The sequence below is a fragment of the Mirounga leonina genome, unplaced genomic scaffold, assembly GCF_011800145.1.
Source record: "Mirounga leonina isolate KUSES-001 unplaced genomic scaffold, KU_Mleo_1.0 Mir_204, whole genome shotgun sequence".
Classification (NCBI taxonomy): Eukaryota; Metazoa; Chordata; class Mammalia; order Carnivora; family Phocidae; genus Mirounga; species Mirounga leonina.
The window spans coordinates 1409283-1435289 of NW_023270513.1; the positions used below are offsets into that span (position 1 = coordinate 1409283).

The 26007-nt window shown below is 51.4% G+C and overlaps 1 protein-coding gene across 1 annotated transcript; it reads left to right on the top strand.

Moving 5' to 3' along the window:
• The first annotated feature begins 597 nt into the window (after window positions 1-597).
• Window positions 598-25826, top strand: FAM155B (family with sequence similarity 155 member B). The gene is made up of 3 exons (XM_035028686.1): window positions 598-1907; window positions 24861-25032; window positions 25419-25826. Exons 1-3 carry the CDS (start codon window positions 1047-1049, stop codon window positions 25781-25783), a joined length of 1398 nt encoding a protein of 465 aa, XP_034884577.1. The 5' UTR covers window positions 598-1046; the 3' UTR covers window positions 25784-25826.
• Window positions 25827-26007: the final 181 nt, after the last annotated feature.

Here is a 26007-nt window from a genome sequence, read left to right on the forward strand (position 1 = left end):
GGGGGGGGGGGGGGGGGGGGGGGGGGGGGGGGGGGGGGGGGGGGTGAGTCCTGAGGCGCAGGCGCAGTCGGGGCCCCAGTCCCGCTCCCTCCTCCTCTCAGTGCCTCTTTCTCCGCCCCGCTCCCCCCCAAACACACTCGCACACGGGCTCTCAAGGTGTTCTCCGCACAGCGGAAGATGGCGACAGACTGAGGGGGCATGGCCAGCGGGAGCCACGGGGCCGTGTGGCTCGGCGGCCGCCACAGCGGTGCTAACGGGAGACGGAAGCGAGAGGCGCACTAAGTGAAGCCCCGTGTCGGCGTCCGGCGCCTGTGGCGCCGCCGGGAGCCAGGTGGCCCGCCCGAGCCGGAACTCCGGGAGCAGCAGGCGCGGAGCCGGAGCGGAGCCGGCCCGGGACCGGCCCGGGCGAACGGCCAGAGCGCGAGCGAAGCCCGAAGGGCCGGGCAGCGGGCCGGCCGGCGGGCCTAGGAGGGCGCGAGCGAGGCAGGGAGCGGCGCGGAGCAGGCAGCAGGCGGGCGGGCTGACGGGCGGGCGGGAGCGGCGCGGCTCGGGGCGAGCGAGCGGAGCGCGGTGGCCGGGCCCGCACGGCGGCGCTGAGGGGCGCAGAGCTGCGCCGAGCCGAGACGGCCAGAACAGAGTGCGAGCCGGGCGGCCGCCGGCGCGGAGTGGAGTGGCGCGGAGCCGAGGGCAGCTGAGGGGCCCGACACTATGAGGAGTGCGGCGCCGCCGCCGCAGCCGCCACCGCCCCAGTGCCCCGCACCGCCCCCCGCCGGGACGCCGGGCAGTGCCTAGCGGGCCGGGCGGCGGCGCCCGGGCTGCGAGCGAGGGAGCGCGGGAGGAGCGCGGGGACGGCACGAGAGCACCCCGCGACTCTGGCCTGAGCGGGGCCCCGGGCCGGCCGGCCTGCCTGCCTCACCATGCAGCCCCCGAGGTAGAGCCTGGACGGCGCGGAGGAGCGCGGAGCGGCGCGCAGCCCGCTCGCCCGCCCGTGACGGCCGTCCGGCCTCGCGCCTGCCTGATCCCTCCAGCCCGGACCCCCCTGAAATATGTTCAGGGGCGCTTGGATGTGGCCCGGGAAAGACGCCGCCGCGCTGACTATCTGCTGCTGCTGCTGCTGCTGGGCTCCCAGGCCGAGCGACAAACCTTGCGCTGACTCTGAGCGGGCGCAGCGATGGCGACTGTCCCTGGCGTCCCTGCTCTTCTTCACCGTGCTGCTCGCTGACCATCTGTGGCTGTGTGCGGGGGCCCGGCCCCGGGCCAGGGAGCTGAGCAGCGCCATGCGGCCGCCCTGGGGGACCGGCCGGGAGCGGCAGCCGATGCCTCCTCGCGCGGTGCTGCCCCTGCCGCCGCCGCCGCCCGGCGAGCCCAGCGCGCCCCCGGGCACCTGCGGCCCCCAATACAGCAACCTGACCAAAGCCGCCCCCGCTGCCGGTCCCAGGCCGGATTGCGGTGGCGTCCCAGAGCCCACGGGGCTGGACGCAGCTTGCACCAAATTGCAATCTTTGCAGAGACTTTTTGAACCGACTACCCCAGCCCCCCCACTGCGGCCCCCTGACTCCCCTTCTCGTGCCCCGGCCGAGTTCCCCTCCGCCAAAAAAAACTTGCTCAAAGGCCACTTTCGGAACTTCACTCTCTCCTTTTGCGACACCTACACGGTCTGGGACTTGCTGCTGGGCATGGACCGCCCCGACAGCCTGGACTGCAGCCTGGACACCCTGCTGGGGGACCTGCTGGCCGTGGTGGCCAGCCCGGGCTCCGGGGCCTGGGAGGTGTGTAGCAACTGTATCGAGGCGTACCAGCGGCTCGACCGACATGCTCAGGAAAAATATGACGAGTTCGACCTCGTGCTGCATAAATACTTACAGGCAGAAGAGTACTCAATCCGGTCCTGCACGAAAGGCTGTAAGGTAGGGACTGGCGTCCGCGGGCACAATACCTCCCTCGGCGGCGGCGGGAGCGGTGGCGGTGGGACCCGGAGAGAAAAGGAGGTCTGCCTCCCTCTATCCACCTCACCTCCTCCCATCACCCCCACCGTTCACGGTAGGGCACTAGGAGTGCTACCTTGGGACCCTCCCCCAGAGAGGGGTGCCGCAGGGATTCAGGTCAGTTAACCACCCAGCCAACTTCTATTAATCCGGGGTTTGGGCACCTTCGGACTGGGGCTTCCTGGTGCCCCGCCCCCGCATGAGGAGGGAGGGGTCACGGACAAAGGGGTGGAAAGAGGGATCTGGCAAACCCCAAGTCTCCATCCTCAGCCAGCGGTGACCCCTTCCTTTCCGGAGCCGGCATTGAAAGTCCTGGGACTGACTGGTGCCGGCGGAAGGCCAGAGGGGGAAGGAAAAATACTTGGCAACCTAACCCTCACCCTTTGGCCCCTGCCAGTGGGTGAGAGGAGAGGCATTCCTGCTGATGGGGCACTCGGCTCTATTGACCTTATATGACCTGAGGTGGAGCCCAGGGATGCCTGTCTTCTCCCAAGGAGGGAACCAGCCCCTCTTCCCTGATAAAAGGAGTTGGGGGACAGGGCAAAGCGGCTCGTGGGAGGGCCACTGGGGGTTGCTGCATTACAAAACTCCCAGTGCCTTCCCAGCACACTGGGGTAGCGGTGGAGGGAAAGCTGGCTGTCTGGCTGCCGGGGACAGGCATCCAGAGGAGAGGGGAGGCCACAGCAGAACGGGCCTGCCTAGGGCAGAGCCGGGTATGGAGAAACTTCTTGACCCTCGGCAGGGTCATTCTGGACAATAGGTGCATGGCCGCTGTAAACATTTGGGATGTGGTGCCACTGCTCTGTTTGCTCAGCTTGGCCAGGTGGCCTGCTGTTGGGAGAAAAGAGACTAGCAAGGTCAAAGGGTCACGTGAGGAGGAGGCCAGGTGGGGTGGTGGCCTCCCTCACCCTGGAGCCAGGGGGGCTGAGAGCTGGAGAGGGAGACAGTGACTCCTATCCTAGCTTGTCTCCCTCTGAGGCCTTGGGGAGGGGCAGCAAGTGCCCCTTTCCAACGAACGTGCCCCCTGTGGACTTCTTCAGGGTGCCACGCTCTCGGTGGGCTCCTTAAGGATTTGGGCAGGGGACTGGGGAGGAAAGGGGTAGCTCCTTGCTCCTGACTTCACTTTCTCATTCTCCTTTTTCCTGTTCTCGTAACCTAGCAGTCTCCCTCCCGCCTCCCTCAGCCTCAGCTGACTCACTGCCTCACTCACACTACCAAATGAGATATTCCACTTCTTAAAGGTGTACAGACAGATAGACAAACACACACTGCCATACAGCACCACCACCACCCCAGGCAAAGTCATGCAGAGATGGAGAGAGGTCGTCACACGCACAAACAGTGCCAGCGAGGCAGACACCCTGTCGCACACACGCCTATCTCCCTACGATGCCAGAGACACACAGGCAGGCGGAAGAACTGTCACATGAAGAAGGACACATTTTGTCATAGAGAGAGACCCACACACACCCTCGATGTCAGTCACAGATACACACTCAGGGAGAGCAGAGGGATGTGGTCCACAGCAGAGAGAATAAAGGATGTCTCTCTCTGTGGCCCTTCTTCCAGTCCCGCGGCCCCAGTCATTTTCCTGCCCTTCGGCCACCAGAATGACTGAGAGACCACACCACAACTTGCCCGTGGGTTTCTTTTCCCACGTTGTGGCTGGCCCCAAGCTCTGTCTGGTCCCACACTAAATAATAACACCCCGTATTAATTATTTTCACCAAGCACTTTGATGGAGGAGAAAGCCAACTGATGTCTTGGATGCAGGAGGCCTCATCACCTCTACCACTTGTTAGCAGTGTGACCTTGGGCGCATCACTTCACTTCCCTAAGCTTCCGTTTCCTCATTTCTAACACGGGACCCATGATCCTTGCTCTGCCCACATCCTGAGGCTTCTGTGAGACTTCAGTGGGAAGAGATAGCTGATAGCGTTTTGCAGTAATAATATGACACCGGACATTGACGTTATGCTTAGGGTCTTAACCTCTCTCACAGATCTTTCGAGATCACAACTGCCCAGGGAGGATGGCAATACCAGCACCGTTATCCCCATTTTACAGATGAGGAAACTGAGGTGCAGGGAGGGGGATCAAGCCGTTTGCCCTGAGGCTGCTTAGCTGACAAGCAGGAGTGCCAGGCCTCCAGCCTGCATGTTCTGCCAAGGAGCGGAGGCATGCTTTTGCCATAGCCTCCCATCAAGTCCCCCCCTGGCCAGGGCCCTCCCTGCTCTCCTTTGTCTCCTTGCCACTGTCGCTGTCGCTCTCTTGCTCTCCCTCTCAAGTCAACTCCGCCTGCTCTCTTGCTGCCCGTGCTGGGAGGAGGCCAGTGCCTGCCTCCTCCCGGGGGGTCTCCCTCTCCTCTCCAGCGCTCACTCCCTCAGCTGAGGCCTAGACCCACAGGACTCTGGATCCCAGCCGTATTATGGGCACCGAGGGACAAGGCAGCCCTGCTCTGCTCCTACCTGCAGCCCCTCCCCCTTCACCCCACCACTCCACCTCTATCCCAGTCCTTTTTGCCCATTCCCATGCCTGTCCCCAGGCTCCAAGCCCTCTCCTGTCTAGCCTCTCCCCCAGATGGGATCCCTTGCAGATGACGCCTCATCCCCAAAGCTTCTCCCCGGGTGGAGAGCCCATAGCCCAGGCCAGGATGAGGAGGCTTCCTCTGACTTCTGGAAACCAAGCTTGGAGGCTCTGCTCCAGGCCCAGGTGACCCCCATCCCTGGGGCCCTGTCCTGAGTGTCTCAGTCAGATCGGTCCTGGGCAGCTCCAGAAACCCTGTTCTCTCCCTTGGCAGTGCCTGCCCCTGTTTTGGGCCATGCAGGGCCCCACGAATCATACCTGTCCTCACTGCTGCTTGTGACACCTCCCAAATTAGTACCAGCTGCAACATTTCCTTAATGTGCGACTGACTTCCTCCCACACGGCAGGGGATGTTAACTTAGGCAGGCCCATGCCCATCTCCACCCTGGCCTCTCCCACCCCCAGGCCAGAGCTCCACCCGGGCCCGGGCCCCGACAGCCCCGAAACCCTCACCTCCCCTTCCCCTTGGCCCTCCTTCCCAGCCCTGCCCGACAGCCACCTCACCCTCCCCCCCAACACACACACAGCCCTCCATCCTCCCAGCCTTGCTGTGCCCCTGCCTGGTTCCCATCCCCTCTTCCCCCACCTCTGCCCCTCTCTGACTCAAAATTTAGGACAGTGTGACTACGGGGAGTGGTGGAAATGAAAACAAAACCCTGGCTTCTTCTCTCATAGTTCTGATCCAAGAAGGGCTAGAAGCCCAAGAGAAGGACAGTTCACTCTCTTACCGGCCATAGGGCCACAGAAGTAAAGGTTGGTGCCAAGGAAGGATGTGACAGTTCTACTCTGCTCTGGACAGGCCCGAACCCACCTGGCAGACTGTGCGTTCCATTCTGGCTCTCACACTGAGCAGGTGGCGAGGAGGCTGGAACCCAGGTTCTCCTGGACAGAGCTGAAGGAGCTGTTTCGCCTGGAGAAGAGGAGACTCAGGAGGATGTGGTCTCTGACTTCAAACCCCAGAAGAGTTGTCATGGTGCAGAAGAAGCATGTCCTGCTGAGCCCCATATGGACTTCGTAGTTCGAAAGTCCTGGGGTCAGACCCAGCTCTTTTATCTATTCCGCACCCCCCCATGTGACCTTGAGCTAGAGACTTCAACTCTCTGAGCCTCACTTTTCTCATCTGTAAACTGGAGCTAATTCATCATAACAGCCCTGTGAGGTCATGAATAATGACAAGTCTGCACAGTACCTCGGCCTGGCACATTGGAGTGGCTCAGTTAGCAGCTTTTTTCCTTCCAAAGAGGGAACAGACTACCCTAGGAGGAAGTGAGCTCCCGATCCTGGCCAACGGCTGGCCTGACTCGGGCAGCCCCTTGGAGGAAATGCCGTGGAGACGACTCTAACTCCAGGTTATGGGAGGAGTTGGACAGGTGACCTCTGAGGTCTGTTTCAGCGCAGGGTTTAGGCCCGAGAGCCGAGCCTGCTCCCTGAACGGTGGCATTGGATGGGAACGGCTGGCGGGGGGGCCTGACACTCCACACAGAGGAGGGGGGACTGCCGGGGCCAGCGGCTCGCCTTCCGCCCGTACCCGCTGGGGCCTTGCTCTGCCTCCACTCCGGCTAGCAGCTGTTTCTGCCTCACTGCCTTCCTTTCTCCTCCCACCTGCCACAGCTTTCCTGCCAAGCTGGACTCCTGGGCTAACACTGATGCTGAGAGCAGGGAGCTCAGGTCACTGGGCAGAGGGCACATGCTCTAAGTTGGCAGTGGTGCCTGTTGTCACCCAAGCTCGCAGGCTGGGAGTAGAGGCCGACAGTCGGCCTCCCCGACCCAGGGTTCTCACGGGCAAAGAGGGTGCCCTGGTCCATGCTGGGGCTGGGGCGGGGGTGGGGGGTGGGAGGAAGGGGGAGGCAGTCAAGACGTGGCCTCCTGGGAACGATGGCAAAGTCTCCCCTGGGGAGGAGCCTCTAAATCCACAGAAGCTCATTGCCCAAGAATGTGAGCATTGGGCTTCTGGGAAGAGATGGGGACAGAGAAGAGGCAATGTGTATAGATCAGCCAAGGATACAGTGGATTAAACGTGGGAGGGGGAAAGTGACCTCATGCTGCCCACACCTCTCCAGACCACCTCACCCCCATCCTGACCCACCCCCACCCCCCATAGTCTTCGCAAACTTTAGCCCACACCCAGCAAACCCATCCACATTCCAGTGGCCCCACAACCTTTGTGATCTCTTAGAAGATCGCCCTAGACCCTTCCCAAACCACGCCCCACACCTCACTTGCTAATGCTCACCCCTACACTCCTCCAACCCCCCACTTCTCCCAACAGTTACCCCATCTGCCATCCCACCCCGCTCCCCTCATCACCCACCTCTACCACACACCCCTCCCAGCTTTTACCCCATGCCTTTCCCTTCTTCTGGCCTCCCCTGCAATAACCTCTGTGCCCCCTCACCCCTTGCATCTCTCACACCCCATCCACACTTCACCTCCCTTATCCCCGTGTCTTCTCCTGCCTCCCCTTCCGTCTTCTGGTCCCCTCTTCTGTCCCTTCCCTCCCTCCTTCTCTCCCTTTTGGCTTTTGTGTCCTCCCTGCCTTCTCCCCTCCCCACTCAGGGTGGACATGTGTATGTGTGCATGCGTGCATGCACACACACTTAGACACAGACACACACCCGCATGGACACACAGTCCTCTTCATGGCTACTTCCCATCCTTCCCCCACGCTGGTGCCTGACTACTATAGTCACCATAGCAACGGGAACCTCCAGGAAGGATACACTGGTATCTCCTGAAGGTGGGGGTGGCGGGAGCTAGGTGGAGGAAGGGAGCCCAGCAGCCTCCCACCTAGTCTCATGGTCTGGCTGGAAGAGTCTGCTGAACCCAGCGGAGGCAGTGTGGGGGCGGGGGGAGGGGGGAGGAAAGGGAAGACAGTGGGCGGGGCTGAGAATAAAGGAGGGTCCGAGATCTCTGAACACCTCCCAAGCCCAAGAGGGCGCTTCTAAGTCCTATGCGTGCGTGTCGCCTCCTCGCCAGGCACTGGTACCTCATGGAAAGGGCACCCCCGCCCCTTCGTGTGTAGGTGGGGATGTAGGAGGACATCTCAGGCTCAAGGGTGGGAGTTTGCCCTAGAAAATCTTCTCCCTTGGGGCAGTTCTTTTGTGTTCCCACCCTCTGAGGCTGTTTACCTGCTATGTGGCCATGCAGACCGGCCATCAAACCTACCCCCCAACACCGCCTCAGCTCATGTCTCAGCCGCGGGCAGATTGCAGCTGCAGGTGTTTGCTGGAAAGCCAGGGCAGCTTCCGAGGGGTCTAGACAAATACGGGCTTCCAGGAGCACCTTTGTCTGATGCTGACCTGGGAGGTCTCCGGAAAATGGGTATGTTGTGCTCCTGTGGTTACAGGCGCTTAGACCAGAGTGTGTGCGGGTGGCCAGGGATGCTGGATCAGACTTTTCTCCCTAGGCATAAGAGGAGGTTCAGAAAAGCCTGAATTTTTGACACCTTGAGCCAGGTCGGTGCTTAGAGGGGAGTGCAAGGGGGTCGGTGCTTAGAGGGGAGTGCAAGGGCATAGGCGGGTTGCAGCTGGCCCTGGGGAGGGAAGGAGCTACTACAGAGTGACAGGGGCTGCCAGGACCAAAGCTCCTGCTCAAATGGATCCTGGAGAAGGGAGCTGGAGCCTGGGCCACATGTCTCTGGGCTAGAAGGCTAGGCAGACTGGCGCCCAAGAAGAAAGGGGTGAAAGAGGGAAAGGGGGAAAGAAAACTGCAAGCTTTTGAGTGCCTGCGAGACTACAGGGACTTTCTATGTGTCCATAGACTCATTTAAATCCAATCATCCCAGCAGGCAGGAACTATCATTATCCCCACTTTGCAAATGAGACAGCTGAGGCTCAGTGAGGGCCAGTGACCCACCCATGCCACGTAGCCAAAAGGTGGGGGGACTGGGATACAAAATCAGGTCTGTCTGCTCTCTCCCCAGAGCACACATGCACAAAGGAAATGTTAATGATCTCCTCCAGCTGTCGGAAGCAATGCCCAGCTGGCGACCGAGAGACTGGGCTGCAAGGCCACCCTGACCTCAGAGGAGGTCCAGCAAGGCCTCCTGGCAGCTTGGGGCCCCCTGGAGTGGCTCAGGTGCAAAGTGGGGGGACCCACCAACAGCCTCTTTGTTCAGCACCCCAGTCTCTTGTCCTTGAGACCCAGTGACAGTCACCAGTATCCTCTTGGGAGAGTGACAGAGGATGGGTACCAGGAAGGGACATGTTTGCTGCCTCCTTCGTCTGCAGGCTCTACACAAGAGGTGGGAGGAGCCGGGCTCCCCCTGCCTGGAGGGAAAGAACTGTTCTATTTGAGGCCTAATCCGCTGGAAAGACCAACCAGTGCAGGAGGGGAGGAGGTCCTCCTAGGCAGGCCTAGTGCAGGCCTGAGCCCCACCCAGCACCTGCTAGGAGAGCTGGTAGTGGAAACAGTGAGATCTTGTCACCCCAGAGCCTGCTGACGCCTGGGCTGAGCTTTGGACACCCACTTCCCATGCCACTGTTTTGGTGAGCTCTGGCCTGGGATGGCTAGGCTTCTCTTGGGAGTAGAAGGAAGTGCCAGCTCACCAAGTTCTGCCTGCCTGCCGAGGGACAGGGCATGGTGGTAGGCGTTACCATTATTTCCTATAAGTTTATTTGATTATTTGGATAGCCTGGCAACCTGGCAGATCTGTGAAAGGCGAACATATCTGCTTAGTGTTCACCTCAACTAGAACTTCCAACCGAGCCAATCCTCCGGAACTGTAGGCACAGAATCTTTTTAAAAACACCCTTTTTTCCAATTACAAAAAAAAAAATGGTCTTTGAGAAATTCTGGAAAATAGAAGTATAACAGGTAAAAGACCCCAGAGACACTCTTAATGTGTCTTTTTGTGGCATATATAAATATACATCTACATATGTCACAAAAAGGCATATCTTTTTTTTAAATTTTATTTATTTCAGAAGGAGAAAAACAGAGAGAGTGAGAGTGGGGAAAAGGCAGAAGGAGAGGGAGAGAGAGAATCCCAAGTGGGGCTCCATCCCAGGACCCTGAGACCACGACCTGAGCTGAAATCAAGAGTCGGACACTTAACCGACTGAGCAATCCAGGCGCCCCTAGATATATCTTTCTAGTTTTTTCATTATAGTAAAATATACATAACATGAAATTTGCCATTTTAACAACTTTTCAGTGTATGGTTCAATGGCATGAAATACCCTTGCAATGTTGTATAATCATCACCACCATCCATTTCTAAGAGGTTTTTATTCTCCTAAGCAGAAACTCTGTACCCATTAAACGATAACTCTGCATTCCTCCCTCCCCCAGCCCCTGGTAACTTCTAGCCTACATTCTCTCTCTATGAATTTGACTCATCTAGGAACCTCATCTCCGTGGAATCATGCACTACTTGTCCTTTTTGTGTCTGGCTTATTTCATTTAAAGTAATGTTTTCAAGGTTCATCCACGTTGTAGCCTGTATCAACACTTCGTTCTTTTTTATGGTCGAATAGTATTTTATTGTCTGGATATACCATATTTTGTTTAGCCATTCATCTCTATGGACACTTGGGTTATTTCCACCTTTGGGCAATTACGAATAAAGCTGCTCTGGACATTCATGGACAAGCTTTTGTGTGGACATATGATTTCATTTCCTTTCACCTTTTGTCTATTGTGAGCGATGTCGTTACGGACCTCGGGATAAAAGTATCGGTCTGAATCCTTGCTTTCAATTGTTTGAGGTACATATCTAGATGCGGACTTGCTGGATCCCTTGGTAATTCTACGCTTAACTTTTTGAGGAACCACCACGCTGTTTTCCACTGCGGCCGTACCATTCTACATTCTTATCAGCCATGTGCAAGTGTTCTTAGTTTCTCCACATCCTTCCCAACACTTACTATTTTCCATGTTGATAAGAGCCACCCTAAAAGATACGACTATCTATCTTTACATACTTGAAATCATACAGAATTTTTTTACCCTGTTCTTTTTCAGTTATTGTTAAAGTTATACCGAGTCTCCTTCCATGTAATTAAATATTCAAAAACAGCAGTCTTGAGGAGTGTACAATATTCTATCACATGAATATAGTGCAATTTATTTAAGTAGTCCCCTACGTGAGATATTTACTTTACTTCCAACTTCTACTATTATAGTTAACGCTGTGATGAATATCTTTGTTCATAAATCTGTCAGATCTATGATTCCTTTTTTTAATAAATGTTATCTCAATCATATTTTTCTTATTTCTCTACTTTGCCGAGTTCCTCAAACCACAAAATAATGCACGCTCATTGCACCAAAATCTAACAATACAGAGGTTTACAAAGAAAACATTAATAATCCTCCCAGTGCCACTGCCCTGAGGTCGCTGATGTTAACAATTTGGTGTGCATCCTTCCGCCCCTCTCTCTGAGCTTACATAAACATTTGCACACACAATGACTTTTTCTTTCCTTTGTTTTGCATACGAATGGGAGCATAAACATTAATTCCGCAGGATGAACATTTGGGACTCGTCTAACAGATTCAAAGAGTATTAACCTTTTCAAGGCTCTTGACATACAAATTTCTTTCTTACCAAATTTCTTTCCACAAGGATTATTCTAGTGTATACCTTCACCAAAAGTGTGGGACTAATTTACCACCCTTTCCCAGCATTGAGTACCACATTTTTAAAACTTTTCTAATTTGGGGTTGAAAAATGGTATAGCATTGACTTTTAATTTGCATTCCTTAGGTGAAAAATTTGTTTTTCTTGTTTATAGGCCCTTTGTATTGCCTGTTTTGTGAATTGTCTGTTTGTGTCTTGTGGTTTTTATTGATTTTTAGGTACTCTTTCATAGGTATTAATGACGTTAACCTTTTTCTGATCACATTTGTGGCAGTTATTTTTCTCATTTGTTATTTCAATCTTAGAGCTGAAAGGAAGGAATGGGAAAGAAAAGAACTATCCCAGACCCCCCTTAATTCTTACGTCTGCCTTGTGAAGTGCAAAAAAATATTTATCCCCATTTTACATAGGAGAAGAGAGGTTCAGAGAGGTTAAGTAACTAGCTCAGGGTCATTCAGCTAGTAAGAGTTGGAGCTGGGATTTGAATCCAGGTCACATCCAGGGATTTGATTGCCAGAAGGCAGTGGTACTACCCAATCTATGCCAGTGCAATTGAACTATAGGTAAAGCTTTGTGCTAGTTGCTTTACAGACATAATTTATAGAAAGGTAAGGATAAGTGCCTTTATTATCTCCATTTTGCAGGTGAGGAAAATGGAGGTCAGGGAATTTAAGTCACTTGCCTGAGGTCTCATAACTGGTAAGAGCAGACCTGGGATTTGACCACAGGGTGGAGTTTAAAGATGTTTGGCCCTCTCACACATGCTGCCTCCCTAGGGACCACCTTCTTGGATCCACATTGAGGCCCAAAGAGGGAGAATCCTCTGCTCATAGCCACCTAGCAAATTAGTGGCTGAGTCCCCGCCTCCTTACGGGTGACTTGTCCAAGTTCACAAAGTTAGCCTCTGGCAGGGCCAGAATCGGAACCCTGCTCTAGCTGACTCTCCATCTGACTCGAGCAAAGGCTTGGCAATGCAGACATTTCTGGGGCATGCTGGGTAGGAGCCGTTAGGTAGAGTGCCCTGAGGCTTTTCTGAAGGAATGGACTCTTGCACTGGAGTCTTCCAGGGCAAGGCATTTCCAGAAGCCCCTAAATGATAGGACCCGGAACCGGAGAGCTAGTGTCCAAAGGCAAGAAAGCCTTTCTACGGGGAGACAACTGCCCTCCCTTCGCCAGTTGCCAAAGATTAAAGCAGAAATAGCGAGTCTTTAGCTCGGGGTAGGAAGCTGGTGGGTTTGGAGGAAACAAAGCTGTATTGCCTCTTTTCGACATCTCCATCTCCCAGGGTGTGTGTCTGTGTGTGTGTAGAGGAAAGTGGGAAGGGAGTGCTTTGATGGGAGAGTGGAAATGGTCATGTGTAGTCCCTAATACCCAAAGGTTCTTCTCCCCACATCCCCTTACAAAGAAAACCTTACTCATATGAGAAATGGGCTGAATACACTGATGGTAGAAAACCACTCTCCCATCTAGTCCTAGAAATCTCTCCCCAACTTACGTGAATTGAAAGTCCATCAAAAAGATTTGTTTGAGTAATGAGCTAAATCCTTCAGTGGTAACAGTGAAATGGAGAGACCAGCCAAGGGGCAATACGCATATAAGAGCTTGGGCACTGAAGTCCAGGTAAATCTGGTTTTGAAATCTGTCTTCTCCATAAAATAGTTGTTGAGACCTTGAACATGTTCTTTCACTCTCTTGGAACCTCACTGTTCCAAATGTTTCACACTGTTCCAAATGTTTCACATTTGAAATTAAGAAATAGGGTCATTCATTGTGATGCTTAAATGACATACAACATGCCAACCTCTTAAGACTATAGTACCTATGGGGGGGAAAAAAGACTACAGTACCTATGGGGTGGAAATTGCTCACGAAATGGTAGCCGTCATTATTATTACTGGCTCTGTGGCCTTGGGCAAGTCATGTAAACTCTCTGGTCTTTCCTGTTGTCATCCACAAATATGTCTCCACCTCAGGGGGTGGTTACGAGGATTCAATGAGTTAATAAATGTCAGTTGCTTAGAACAGAGCCTGGCATATAGTAAGTACTTAATAAATGGCAGCCAGTATTATTCTCGCCTTAATTAGATGTGCTTCATCCAAGTGACTGTTGAATACCCAATTGAGATTGACAACACTGGGATGGACTGCTTAGAAGGGAAAGGTAATTTGGGAGCAGGCGGTGAAGTGTCTGGCATGGGAGTGGGAGGTTGGGAGCCAGAAGGCAACTGGAGAGATTCTAGTGAGTGAGGGCACAAAGACATGCTTAGGTGGGGGAAGAAAGAGGCAGAGATGGAAGGACTCCAAAGCCTTGATTCACCTTATCCCTAGAGACCAAGCACGGCTGACAGATCCTTTTATCAGGTCTCTGTTCTCCCCAGCCTCTCATCTGTCTATCAAGGTACTGCATTTGGGGAAGGAGGTAAGGCAGGGTCAGGGAGCTGGTTTCACAATGATCCCTGTGGAAGGCTGGAGATTGCTTTCCGGGCCTGGGCCCAGGGCTAGCTAGCAGTGTGTGGCAGACAGCTGTGTCTGGGAGGGGGCAGTGGAATTTTATGCTGCACATGTCTGAGTGCAGCTCAAAGGAAGCTATGTCTGTCACTGTCATGCTGGCATCATTCCTGTGGTGGCCTGCACAGCCATTGGGCACAGAAGCCCCCAAAGCTCCTGTCCTCTCATATTAGGTCCTCTCTTTGGCTATAGGACCACTCGTTAGTTCTGTTGGCCTGTTAAGCTGACCTGGCCCAAGCCCATGGCCCAGGCAGTGGTGATGGAGTAGATGATCCAGGACTGGGCAGTGCAGGGCCTGGGGCTTTGGGGTTGAGTCTGGTGAGTTTGGTCAGATTAAGTCTTAGACATTCTGTTTTATTGCTTTTGAGGGTCATGGATGCAGGTAAGTTTATCTTTTTGTTTCATTTGCATTTTATCAAAGTATTACATGTCCATAATTTGAAGAAACCTGTATAAGCTACATATGTACACTCGCTCTTCAGAATCAAACACTTGAAATTCTCTTATGTTTTTCTTCTGATATTTATCTGCACATTTCTAATGGTATGCCAATACTGCTATTTCTTGACTTGTCTGTTTTAAATATCAGTGTGTGTGTGTATGTGTGTGAATTATATATATATATGTATATATAATACATATATATAAGTTAATGGCTTTCAAATGATCAATATAGATCTCAATGCTTATAATTAAAACAGAAGCCTTCTGCTCAACCCCTGAGCCTCACTCTTCAGAGTTAAATATTTCCAAATCTCTTTGCTGTTTCTTCTGATATTTACCCCCGCATTTCAAAATGGCATGCCAATACTACAGTTTCTTGAGTTTTTTGTCTTAAATATCTATTGACCTTATTTCATTAGAGGAGGATGCACACACACTTCCCCTCCCTCCATACACCCAATATTGGCATATCACAATTTCTGATTTTCACAGTATTCCAGTTTTACATTCTTAGGACTGTAAATATTGTTCACAGCTGAGTCCTGTAGAATACTGGATTACATTTCCTTCCTTGGTCAACTTGTTTTCCTGGAGTTAATATTTGCCCCTTTTTTGCTTAGTTCTCTATGACTTTCTGCTACTACATCTCAATTTCCCCATCGGAGCTGTAAAATTCATGCAAATACATTGACATTGCATAAGCCATTACTTCTATCTTTTTCTTGCAGTTCTCCACCTTACTCCAATCTGGGCTAGTTGTTGGAGGCTTCATTTTCAAGTGCTCAGATTTCAAGTACTTAGCGAGCACCTTTTGTGTATACCTAGCTCCATGTGAAACACTAGACACTAAGGCCGGTGCACAGATAAGTAAGATACAATCCCTGTCCTCAGGGAGCCTACAGTCTCAAGGATTTAATTTATACAGATATCTTACCAGAAGGCTTGGGATCCTTGCAGGGACTTTGATCTAGGCTGTGCCTTTGATCCCACACTCCAGGCAGGCCTTATCTCTTTCCATCTCTCTCCATTGAATTACCAGAAGAATACCACACAGTCCCCAAGAGAGCAAATGTGGTCTTAGGCTGCGTTAACAGAAACAGAGCTTCCAGGTCAGGAGGGCTGATACTTCTACTTAACTGTGTTGATCAACTCTGTTTGGGAATTGGGTTCTGTTGCAAGGGACACAGAAAAATAGGAACTCATCTGAATATGAACAACCGGGATAGAAGAGAGAACTGGAAACCACATCCTATGAAATAATTGGAAAAACAAAAACAAAAACAAAAACTGGGAATGTTTGGCTCCGTAGAAGAGTAGTCTACACATTGCTACCTCCATTTTTCTTCTTTAACATTGGCTTTTAAATTGGCTACAGCCTGGTTTCTGCCCCCACTGCTCCACTGAAACCGTTCTCGCCGTGATGAGACTGCCAGCATGTTTCTAAGTCCTCATTTGCTGACCACTCCTCTTCTTGGAAACTCTCTCCTCCCCCAGTTTATAGATTGCTACTCTTGTCTGTTCTCCTCTGATCTTTTAGGCCACTCCCTGATCTTCATCAGATTCCCTTCCTCCACCTTTCCCTTAAACGTTAGTGCTTTCCAGGGATCCACTGTTGGTCCTTTTCTCTTTGTGTTCGCTCTCCCTAGGCAATATCATCCACTTCCTTGGCTTCTGCTCTTGCTTCATCAGTCGGGTGAGCTAGGTTATGCTGCGGCAACACACAACTCCTAATCATCTGAAGCTTAACACAACAAACAGTTAATTTTTGCTCACAAAACATATCCAAAACAGGTCAGCAGGGAGCATCTGTTCATGATAGTCACCAAGAGACCCAGGCTAGTGGAGGGTCCGTTTCAACACTTCTTCCACAGGCAGCAGCAGAGGGAAGAGAATGTGCCACATCATATACCAACTCTTAAAGCTTCTCCCGAAACGTGATCCACGTCACTTCAATTCACATTTCATTGGCCAAAGTAAGTCATAGGGTCGTGCCTAACTTCAAAGGGTAGGGGAAGGTATAGTCCTACCATGTTTCTAATGATTAACCCTTATCCCTTGGTGGGATTTATCTCTGGCCCAGACCTTCCTTCTGAGCTCAGACCATTATGTCCAACTGCCTCCTTGACATTTCTACCTAGCTGACCCACATATACTTTAAAGTCAATATGGTCAAAAACTGAATTCATCTTTTTTGCTCCCAATTCTACTCTTCCTCCTGATTTCCCTTCCTTAATGAATGAAACTACTATTCATCCTGCCACCCAAGCCAGAAACCTGGTAGTCATCCTGGACCCCTCCCTCTCTCTCATTCCCTACCTCCATAAGTTATCCTATTGATTCTACCTCCTTGACACCTCTTCTCACATCCGCCTCTTCTCTCCATTTCTTAATTGTGCAGCTACTGCCTTAGTTGAGGTCCCCATCATCTCTCACTCAAATTATTGCAATAGTTTCCTAACGAGTCACCCTACCTGCAGTCTTGATGCCCTATACTCCATCATCCACACTTTAAGACATAGCCTGAAAAGTTAGCCACAAAAGTGATAAGTGGTCTTTTAAAAAGCAATTATTTAAAACCCATTAAAGGTTTTCAGTTGCCTATAAGATGAAGCCCACCTCCTCCTCAACATCCAGAGCATATCATAACATGGGCATGGCCTTCCTCTGCAGCCTCACCTCCCATGACACCCCCCTTTGCAACCTCTAACTAAGCTAAACTACCTACAGCGTCTGGACCCAGCACTAATTCACACTTCCAGGACTTTATACCTGCTGATTCCTTTGCTTGAAGTACACTTATTCCTGTCCTATTCCACCTAGTGAACTTCTACTAATTTTTTTCCAAGTCCCAACTCAAGCCTCCTCCACATGGAGATGTTTTCCTATCCTCAGCCTTCAAAACACAGTTGATCACTCCTCCCTCTATGTTAGCACTGTACCAAGTACATACCATTTAGCACCGTGACTTATAATGATTGATTCACATGGTTGTCTCTCCTTCTTCTTGAAGCTAGCAACCTTATCTTACTCATCTTTATCATATGTATCCCCTCATCACAGTGCCAGACACTCAGAAGGTGTTCAGAAAGTGATCACTTCATGAACAAATGAATGGGAAGACCTGACTCAGGGAAGTTTACAAATAACTGCAGGGCTATCCAGGGGGACAGGAAGCTGACTGTAGATCTAGTAGGAGCCATGAGTAAAAAGCCACAGAGAGGCATTATCTCACCTCAAAAGAAGGAAGAACTTCTTTAACTGCTAGAGTTGTCTGAAGAGATGGGCTACTCTAGGAGAGAGTAAGTGCCCTGAGACAATAGTGCTTGGCAGTGATGTTGGAGTGGAAATTCCAACAGCAGAAAGGGAAGTGGAGTGATGACTTTCACAGTCCTTTCCATTCTGGAGCGGTCATGAACCTGCCTCCTCTGCTCATCTGATTGATACGGATCATCTATGCTCCTTAAGAGCCACCCCTGCATTAGGAACACCACTTTTCCACTGACCAGACTGCCCCTGGCCAAGCCAGGCCCACCCAGCCATTGGTCTTTAAGCAGATGGCCTGGGAAGTTTTGAGGTGCGAGGTCCCTCTGGAACTGCACTGGCTTTAAGTTCTTACCCACCTCTCCAGCCATCTCCCCTACCTTTCCTTCAGGCCAGGCCAGGCCACTTGGACCCATGACTGCTTATTCTCTGAAGCACGAAAGCTGTTGCTTATTTTTATAGCCACTTAAGCAAAGCCATATCATCCACCTGGATTTGCCCTGTAATGCCCCTAATCCCAGTCTGACTCTGCCAATCCCAATGAACTCCGGCTGTCTCCAGAGAGTTATGTCCATGATCTCCTTTCCCTGAACTGGAGACCGACTTTGACCTTACCCTGTTCTGATCCAATTCTTTGAAAGCCCAGAATCAGGAATAGGAGCATGTGGCCCTTTTCAGACCCTGCCCAAGGAGGTACCTCACAACCTCACAAAATCCTAGGTGTGCTGATGGACGTGGTGCAAAGAGGCATACGTGTTTTAATCCTGGCTTTGTAGCTGAATTCTTGCATGCCTCTGACTTGGCTAAACTGATCCCTTTCTCTGGGCTTCGGTTTCCTCCTAGGTAAAATATGAAAGTGGGGTGATTACTTGTGTGCTGTGGACAGTGGGTTTCATCCCCAGGTCCAGCCCAGATTGTTGTTCTGCCTCCACAGGCTCTGCAGCTGCAGCTCCTGGCCAAGGGTCCCAGGAGAACACTAAGAAAACAAGCAGCCATAAAGAGAAGGTCTGTAGGGAGGATTTGGATGGGGAAACAGGCCCTAGGGACATTAGCAAGTTGGAATCTGAGAAGGAAACTGCCGACTTTCTGGTTGGCAAGAACAGAAGCTCTCCTCTCTGGATGGTTTTCCAGCTCTTAAACCAAGGAGTCCAGGATGGCCTCCTCTTTCCAAACCCTCTGGCCCTGAATCTTGGCTTTGGGCGCTGTGTGTGTACATACTCACTTGTGTGGATTCACACAGCATCCTGGGGGCCAGGAGAAGTCAGACACTTCTTTCCAAAGGAGTATAGGGATGAGGATGCCCTGGCCAGGGCTGCAAACCAGGAAGCAGGAAGGTAAGGCTTTCTAAGTTCTCCTGGTCCTCCCTAAACTGGCAGCTGCAGAGCCCAGGAGGGTTTGGGATCCCCCTTATCTTTCCCGCTCCCATTTCAAGAGTGGCTTAGCAGCCCAGTTGGGAGGAGGGGTGGGATAGCCTTCCCAGCTTCCTTTTTGGGTTAATTGGTGTTCCCTCTACTTACTCCCTGCTTCCTTCCCCTCCCAGTTCCCATAGCAACTTGGCTGCAGCAGCCAGAACTTGATTGAACCCAGTGGTAGCCTGACTGAGGTGGGAAAGGGGGTTCTATAGGAAAAGGAGGCACTGCCAGGTCAAGTCTTCCAACCCCACCCATCCTCTGCCACTACCTGGAGGGTCCAGGATGGTTAAGTTTAGAGGACAGCACATGATGAAGGCTTTTCTGCCAAGGCTGGAGTTTGAAGAGCCTGAAAGCCCAGAGCCAGCCTGGTTCTCAGCTAACCTCCCCTCTGCATGCCTTTGTGTGCCCTGCCCCTGAGTGTGGAATTCAGAGTCATTGGTAGGATTGTCCAGTAAGAAGAACCGTGGAGTTGGAGCCAAGAAACCCGGTTTCAGGTTTCTCCCTCTGCCATTATTTTATGTGACTATAGACAAGTCATTCCGCCTTTTCTGGGCCTCATCTATAAAATGCAAGTAGAGGTGCTAAGCTGATAGTTCTCTGCCTCTTATAATTACCTAGGGCGTTTTGAAAAACTACGTATGTGTGGGTCCCACCCACAAGGAATCTGACTTTGTTGGTCTGGAGTGCATTTTTTAAAGACTCTCTGAGCAATTCTAATATGCAGCCAGAGTTGAGAGACTAGAGCAAGAGATCTCCAAGGGTCTTCCAATGGACTGTTGTCTGGTTCTGAAACATTTCTTCCTTTTCCCTACATGCCCCACCTCCAGCAAGCCCCACAGCTTCCCTAACCGTGGCTCTCCTGGCTCTTCCCCATCCTTATGGATGAGTATTCAGGCCGCCCCCTGTGACTGCCCAAACAACCCGGTGCCCTCTGGCTCAGTCCTCACACTGATCGGTCGGGGCAAGCTACTTAGGCCGGATAAGGGAAAAGGGCTGCAGAGACTGACAGGCTTGCTGCCCAGATGGTAGCCCTGAGAGACAGACTTTTCACTTGAGAAGGACCCCAGGCCACCACTGAAGCAGGTGAGCCAGCAGTGGCCTCAGCTGGCCCTCTGTGAGGCCAGGAAATTGGATTACCTCTCACCCCCTTTTCGCTTTTCCTCCATTCCCCTCATTAACTCGTTGCCTGTTCCTGCTTAACCACCCACAGGCCTGGTGTCCTCCTCAGGCAATCTGCTCACCCACTTGTTGTCATGGTGACCCAGGCTAGGGGGTATGGGTCTTCTACTTAAGGGGAAAGGCCACACTCCTACTGTCAGGCCACCCCTCTCCCAACCCCTGCCTCCCTCTCTCCCTCCCTCTCTCCCAGAGCATACAGGTGAGTGCCCAGCCACCATAGGCTGTTATTAGGCCAATCACAGTTGCCTGGGAGGAGGGCTGCAACTCCAGTTGGGCCTTCTCTCATAGGAGCAAGAATATTGAACTGGAAGAGCCCAGGGAGAATCCTACAGGGACCTCTGAACCCAGTCGGTGGAAGAGGGAGGGATTCCACACACTTTGGGGTGAGGATTGAGGAGGACCCTGGGTCCAGGCTGCTGAGATTGGAGCAATGGCTGTGGACAGAGCCTCACCTTGGCACTCTGGGTTCCAAAAGATGGAGGGGGTTCTCTGCGGCACTGGGCGCCTTAGCTCTAGGCATCTCCTTTTCTTTCTTGCCTTGCTTTTATTTCTTCTACCTTCCTTCTGTTCTCTTATCCATCATCTCATCCCTGTTTTTTTATATCCTCATCTTCCTCACCCACTTTAATTCCCCTGCTCACTCTTACCCTCATCTTTGTGACTTCCTCTTTCTTGCCCCTCCTCTTCACAAACCCTCTCTTACTCCCTCTGATGTCCCCACCCTTTTATCCCCCAGCACTTCCTTACTCTTCATCTTCTCTCACCCTCACTGCATCCCTTTACCTCCCTTACCCTCCATCTCTTATTCCTCTGCTCTTTCTCTTCAGGTCTACCGCCATCACCACCATTTCTACCCTCCAACTCCCTACTCTTTCTCACTCTTTCTTACACACTCCTCCCTTGTACACTCTTACCCCACTGCCACTCTCTTCTACCCCTTAGCCCCCCTCTTGCCTGTCCACCTCTCTCTTACCCTGCCTCTTACCTTCACTTGATCTCTTACACCCTCCTTTCATTCTCTTCTCATTCCTTTGCACATACATTTTATCCCAGTAATTTCACTTTTCAGGGCTTGTATAAGTAAAATTTAACACAGGTGTGCAAGAGACATGTGTATGAAGATATTCACCAAAGCATTGTTTATAATAGTGAGAACTTGGAAGTAACTTAAATGTCCATCCACAGATTGGTACTCTTCTAATTCCATTCATACAAAACTCTCTGTTCTTTTAGCACACCATGAATTTACTTACCTCCACACTTCCACGTAAGCTGTTGCCTCAGCCTGGAATGCCCTTTGGTCTCATCTCTACCCATCCCATCTAAAATCCTACCTTGAGTTCTAGCTCAACTATTATCTTCTTGCTTAAATCTTCCCCAGCTTTTCTATTTGCTTCCCTTCAATGGCCAGTGGTTTACCTCTCCTACATTATAGATCATACGCCATAGATTCAAATTAGATGCATCTAACTATGAAACTGGCATTTCTCTGAGAGTAGGGACATGTCCTCATTTACTTGTCCTGTTCATTCAATCAGCAGACATTTTTTATGTTATATTGTGCCAAGTACACAATGGTCAATAAGACAAACCATGTCTGCTCTCATGCATTACACATTTTAGTGAGGTTGACTGAGGATGCAAACAAAGTCATACTTGTGGTGAAGAAACACTTAAGAAAAAGAGGGAGTAATGAGAAGGCATCCTCTAAATGAGAAGGCATCCTCTAACTAGAGGGGTCAGGGAGACCATCTCTGAGGAGGTGACATTTGAACCGAGGCCTGAAAGACGAGAAGGACCTAGCCATGCTAAAAGGTGGGGGGGGGGGGAGCAAGAGAACAGTATGAGCCAAGGTCCTGTGGTAGGAAGAAGTAGGGTATGTTCAAGGAAAAGAAAGAAAACCTATGTGTGTACATGTGGAGTATGACGAGCTTGAAGGGAGAGATAGGAAATGAGTTTGGAGAGACAGATGGGAGTCAAGTTATGCAGGGGCTTGAAGTCCGTGGTCAAAAGTTTGGATTTTATTCTAAATGCATTGAAGGGGTTGAAGCAAGGGAGTAATATGATCTGGTGGTGTTTTGAGATCACTCTTACTCCTGTGTGAACAGTGGATTGGAAAGATGAAGAGTAGAGGTGGGGAAGCCAAAGGGGAGACTCTTGTATAGGTGGAGGAAGAATTGTCATGCCTCTCTGATGGACTGCATGCGGGGATGCACAGAAAGAGAGGAGTGAAGGCTGACCCCTAGGTTTCCGGCTTAATACTTGGGTAGTTGGCCATGGCACTTCATTGAAATGGTCGAAACTTGGAAGTGAGGGCAGGTTTGGAGTAAAAAAAAAAAATGAAGAACTTCATTGTAAGATTTAGAGCATGTTAAATGTGAGATGCCAGTGAGATATCAAAGCACCAGGCAACACTTTGTTCTTCAGGGGGTTGATTTGCACTACAACCCACTACCACCCACCAGCACCACCCGTCACCACCCCCTGCTTTGGAAAAGCCTGCTGTGGGGATACATTGTGAAAGTTCTCGGCCACGGTGAAGTTATTTGTATTTTACTGTAAATGTTTCAAGTCAGCGTAAGAAGCTCTGTCCATGTTGTTCACGGTGTGATTGAAAGGCTTCCAGCAGCACAATGACCAGGGCTCTTGTTCAAAATGCAGATTCCTAAGCCCACCTCAGTCCTCTTGAAGCTGAACTGGAGGGAGCTAATCTGCCTATTTAACAAGCACCCCAGGGGATTCTGAGGCCCATTGAAATCTAAGAACCTTTGCTGTGAGAAGCAACAAGGTGTCCCTGAAGATATGAGGAGGATGTGGGCAGGGCTAACCTCATAGGCGAGAGTTGCCTGGGCATCCTGTTAAAATGCATGCGCTGACACGGCAGATCTGGGGCGGGGCCTGGGATTCCGCACTTCTCACAAGCTCCTGGGTGATGCTGCTGCTGCTGGTCCAGGTCCACACTTTCAGTAGCAAAGAGCTAGATCAGTGGTTCTCAATGGGGGATGATTCTGACCTCCCCCCAACCCCGGGACATTTGACAATGGCCAGAGACATTTTTTGGTTATCACAAAAATGGGAGGGGGATATGACTGGCAACTACTGGGCAGAGTCAAGAAATGTCACTTAATATCCGATAGTGCACAGGACAGTTCCCACTACAGAGAAGTATCCAGTCCATGGGTATTTACCGAAAGAAAATAAAAACACTAATTCAAAAAGATATATGCACCCCTATGTTTATAGCAGCATTACGTACAATAGCCAAGATATGGAAGCAACCCAAGTGTCTATTGCTAGATAAATGGATAAAGAAGATATGGTGTGTGTGGGGGGGGGGTATGTGTGTGTAATGGAATATAAAAGAATGAAAATAAAAGTCATAAAAAAAAATGGGATTGTGCCATTTGAGACAACATGGATGGACCTAGAGGGTATTGTGCGAACTGAAATAAGTCAGACTGAGAAAGACAAATACATATGAGTTCACTTATATGTGGAATCTAAAAAGCAAAACAAATGAATAAGAAACAAAAAGCAAAATCAGACCTAGAAATACGGGGAACAAACTGAAGGTTGCCAGAGGGGAGGGGATGGAGGGATGGGTAAAATGAGTGAAGGGGACTAGGAAGTACAGGCTTCCAGTCATGGGACGGATAAGTCACAGGAGTAAAAGGCACAACACAGGGATTAAAGTCAATGGTATTATAATAGTGTTGTATGGGGACAGATGGTAGCTATGCTTGTGGGGATTATAGCATAGCGTTGTTGAATCACTATGTTGTACATCTGAAACCAATGTAACATTGTATGTCAACTATACTTCAATTTAATGAATTCGTTGATTTAAAAAAAATTTAAGGTTTTATTTATTTGAGAGAGAGAGAGAGAACACGAACAGGAAGGAAGGGCAGAGGGAGAGGGAGAAGCAGGCTCTCCGCTGAGCAGGGAGCCAAACATGGGGCTTGATCCCAGGACCCCGGGATCATGACCTGAGCTGCAGGCGGATGCTTAACCAACTGAGCCACCCAGGCGCCCCTTTAAAAATTAAAAAAAAAAAAAAGAATTATCCAGTCCAAAATGTCAGCAGTGTTACTGGGGAGAAAGTCTGGGCTTAATGATAGCCAAAAAGTATAGAGCAGGGAACCTCAGCTAGGACCCAGTGCCTGGTAGGAGTGAGCGAGATGAGGAACAGGAAATATACTGTAAAGTGAAACTGCAAAGGAACGTTTCCAAATGAAACGTGCTATCTGCCCCACACCAGGGCTGAAGCCAACAGGACAGAGCTTGGGTTAAGTAGAGCTTGAAAACACATGTGGTGCCTGGGAAGGCAGATTCCTGTTCTCATTAAAACTAACCCCTCACATTTGTGTTGCACTTCAGAGTTTACAAAACATTTTCTCATGTGTCTTATTATCTGATCCACATAACACCCTAAGGAGGAAGGGGCAAGGATTATTTTTTCCATCGCTTTCTTGAAGTTAGAAATCTTACACCATTGGCCGAAGAAGCATTTGCGGAATTGAGCAGAACTGAAATCTACCTCATTATAAGTGACTCCAGGCAAGTCAGGATACCTCCTTGGGTCAACTAAACTAGTAGGGTTGGATGGGATGATCCGTAAGACCCCTTCCAGCTCTGACATAGGAGTAATTTTGTGATTTTACCAATGGGGGGAAAAAAGGTAAGTCTGGGAGGACTGCAGATTAGGGGCCTTGGGACTTCGGGCTATGAGATGGGAGATTTTCCAGTAGGATGTAGTGGTCTTGACCCACACACTTCTTCTCCCCCGCCCCCTGGGTCCTGGCGTTGGGTGGGTGGGCAAGTACACCCGCTCCTCCATCCCTCTCTTTTGAGGTAGCAAGGGGCTGGTGCCTGGGCTGATGCTCTTTCCTCTCCCCACAGGCGGTCTACAAGGCCTGGCTGTGCTCCGAATACTTCAGCGTGACCCAGCGGGAATGCCAGCGCTGGGTGCCCTGTAAGCAGTACTGCCTGGAGGTGCAGACCCGGTGCCCCTTTCTACTCCCTGACAATGAGGAAATGGTGTACGGAGGGCTTCCAGGCTTTATCTGTACAGGTAAAGGCAGAGCACTGCGGAGGAGGGAGGAGGCTGGGGGCCCAGGGCAGGCACCAGCCTGGGGGTGTGGGAGCAGGGAGGACAACAGGGAAGTCAGATTAGAAGCAGGTTAGTGCCTTGAAGAGTGGGCAGCGAGGTCCCCAGTTTGGGACAGGGCCGAGTGGAAGAGGGCCAAAGAGCACAGGGGCCATCTCTATCCGCCACATGCCCGAGAAACTGTCTGGAATCCCTGGGAGAGAAGTATCCAGAAAGGGAAGGCGCTAAGGGGCAGGGGGAAAGGAGCCTGGGCCAGGGATACCAGAGCAGCCGCAGCTTTGAAACTCTCCTCTCTAGGAAAGCCATCTGTCCCCTTAGCACCCCACCGCACCTTCCTTATCCATTGGCAGGGTTGCTGGATACTTCGCCAAAGCGACCGGAAACCAAGTGCTGTGACGTGCAGTGGGTCTCCTGTGAGTCGGAGAAGAAGAAGTTCAAGGAGACTGAGGCCCCCAAAACCCACCACCAGCAATTCCACCACTCCTATTTCCACCACTACCACCCCCGCCACGACCCCCCAGGCCACATCAGCCACAAGCCCTCCCTGCTGCCGGTCTCTGGGGGCTCCCGCCTCAGCCCCAGCAGGATCCGGCTCTATGTCCTTGTTCTCATGCTCCTCCATACCATGGTGTCCTTCTCCAGCAGCCAGGGTGGTGGAGGACTGGGGCTGGAGGCACTGCCTGCCCTAGATGAGGGCCTGACTCGGGAAGAGTGACAGCAGGGAGGGAGGACAGACCTCCACCACACACTGACATCAGCTCCAGCCCCCCAGGGGGAGGGGAAGGGGCTCCTCCCGTGGGAGGTATAGGACCAGGTGGGGGGCGGGGGGACATGGGGGGCCACACATCACCCCCAACCTACCCCCACCCCAAAAGCAGCTCCAACAGAACGGCCAGAGGGCCCCAGAGAGCTGCAAAACTCATCCGGGACAAAACGGAG

Coding starts and splice junctions, on each gene's coding strand:
- FAM155B (XM_035028686.1), top strand. CDS start 1,047: ATGTTCAGGGGCGCTTGGATGTGGCCCGGGAAAGACGCCGCCGCGCTG. Junction 1,908..24,860: donor CCTGCACGAAAGGCTGTAAG/GTAGGGACTGGC, acceptor CTCTCCCCACAG/GCGGTCTACAAGGCCTGGCT. Junction 25,033..25,418: donor TCCAGGCTTTATCTGTACAG/GTAAAGGCAGAG, acceptor ATCCATTGGCAG/GGTTGCTGGATACTTCGCCA.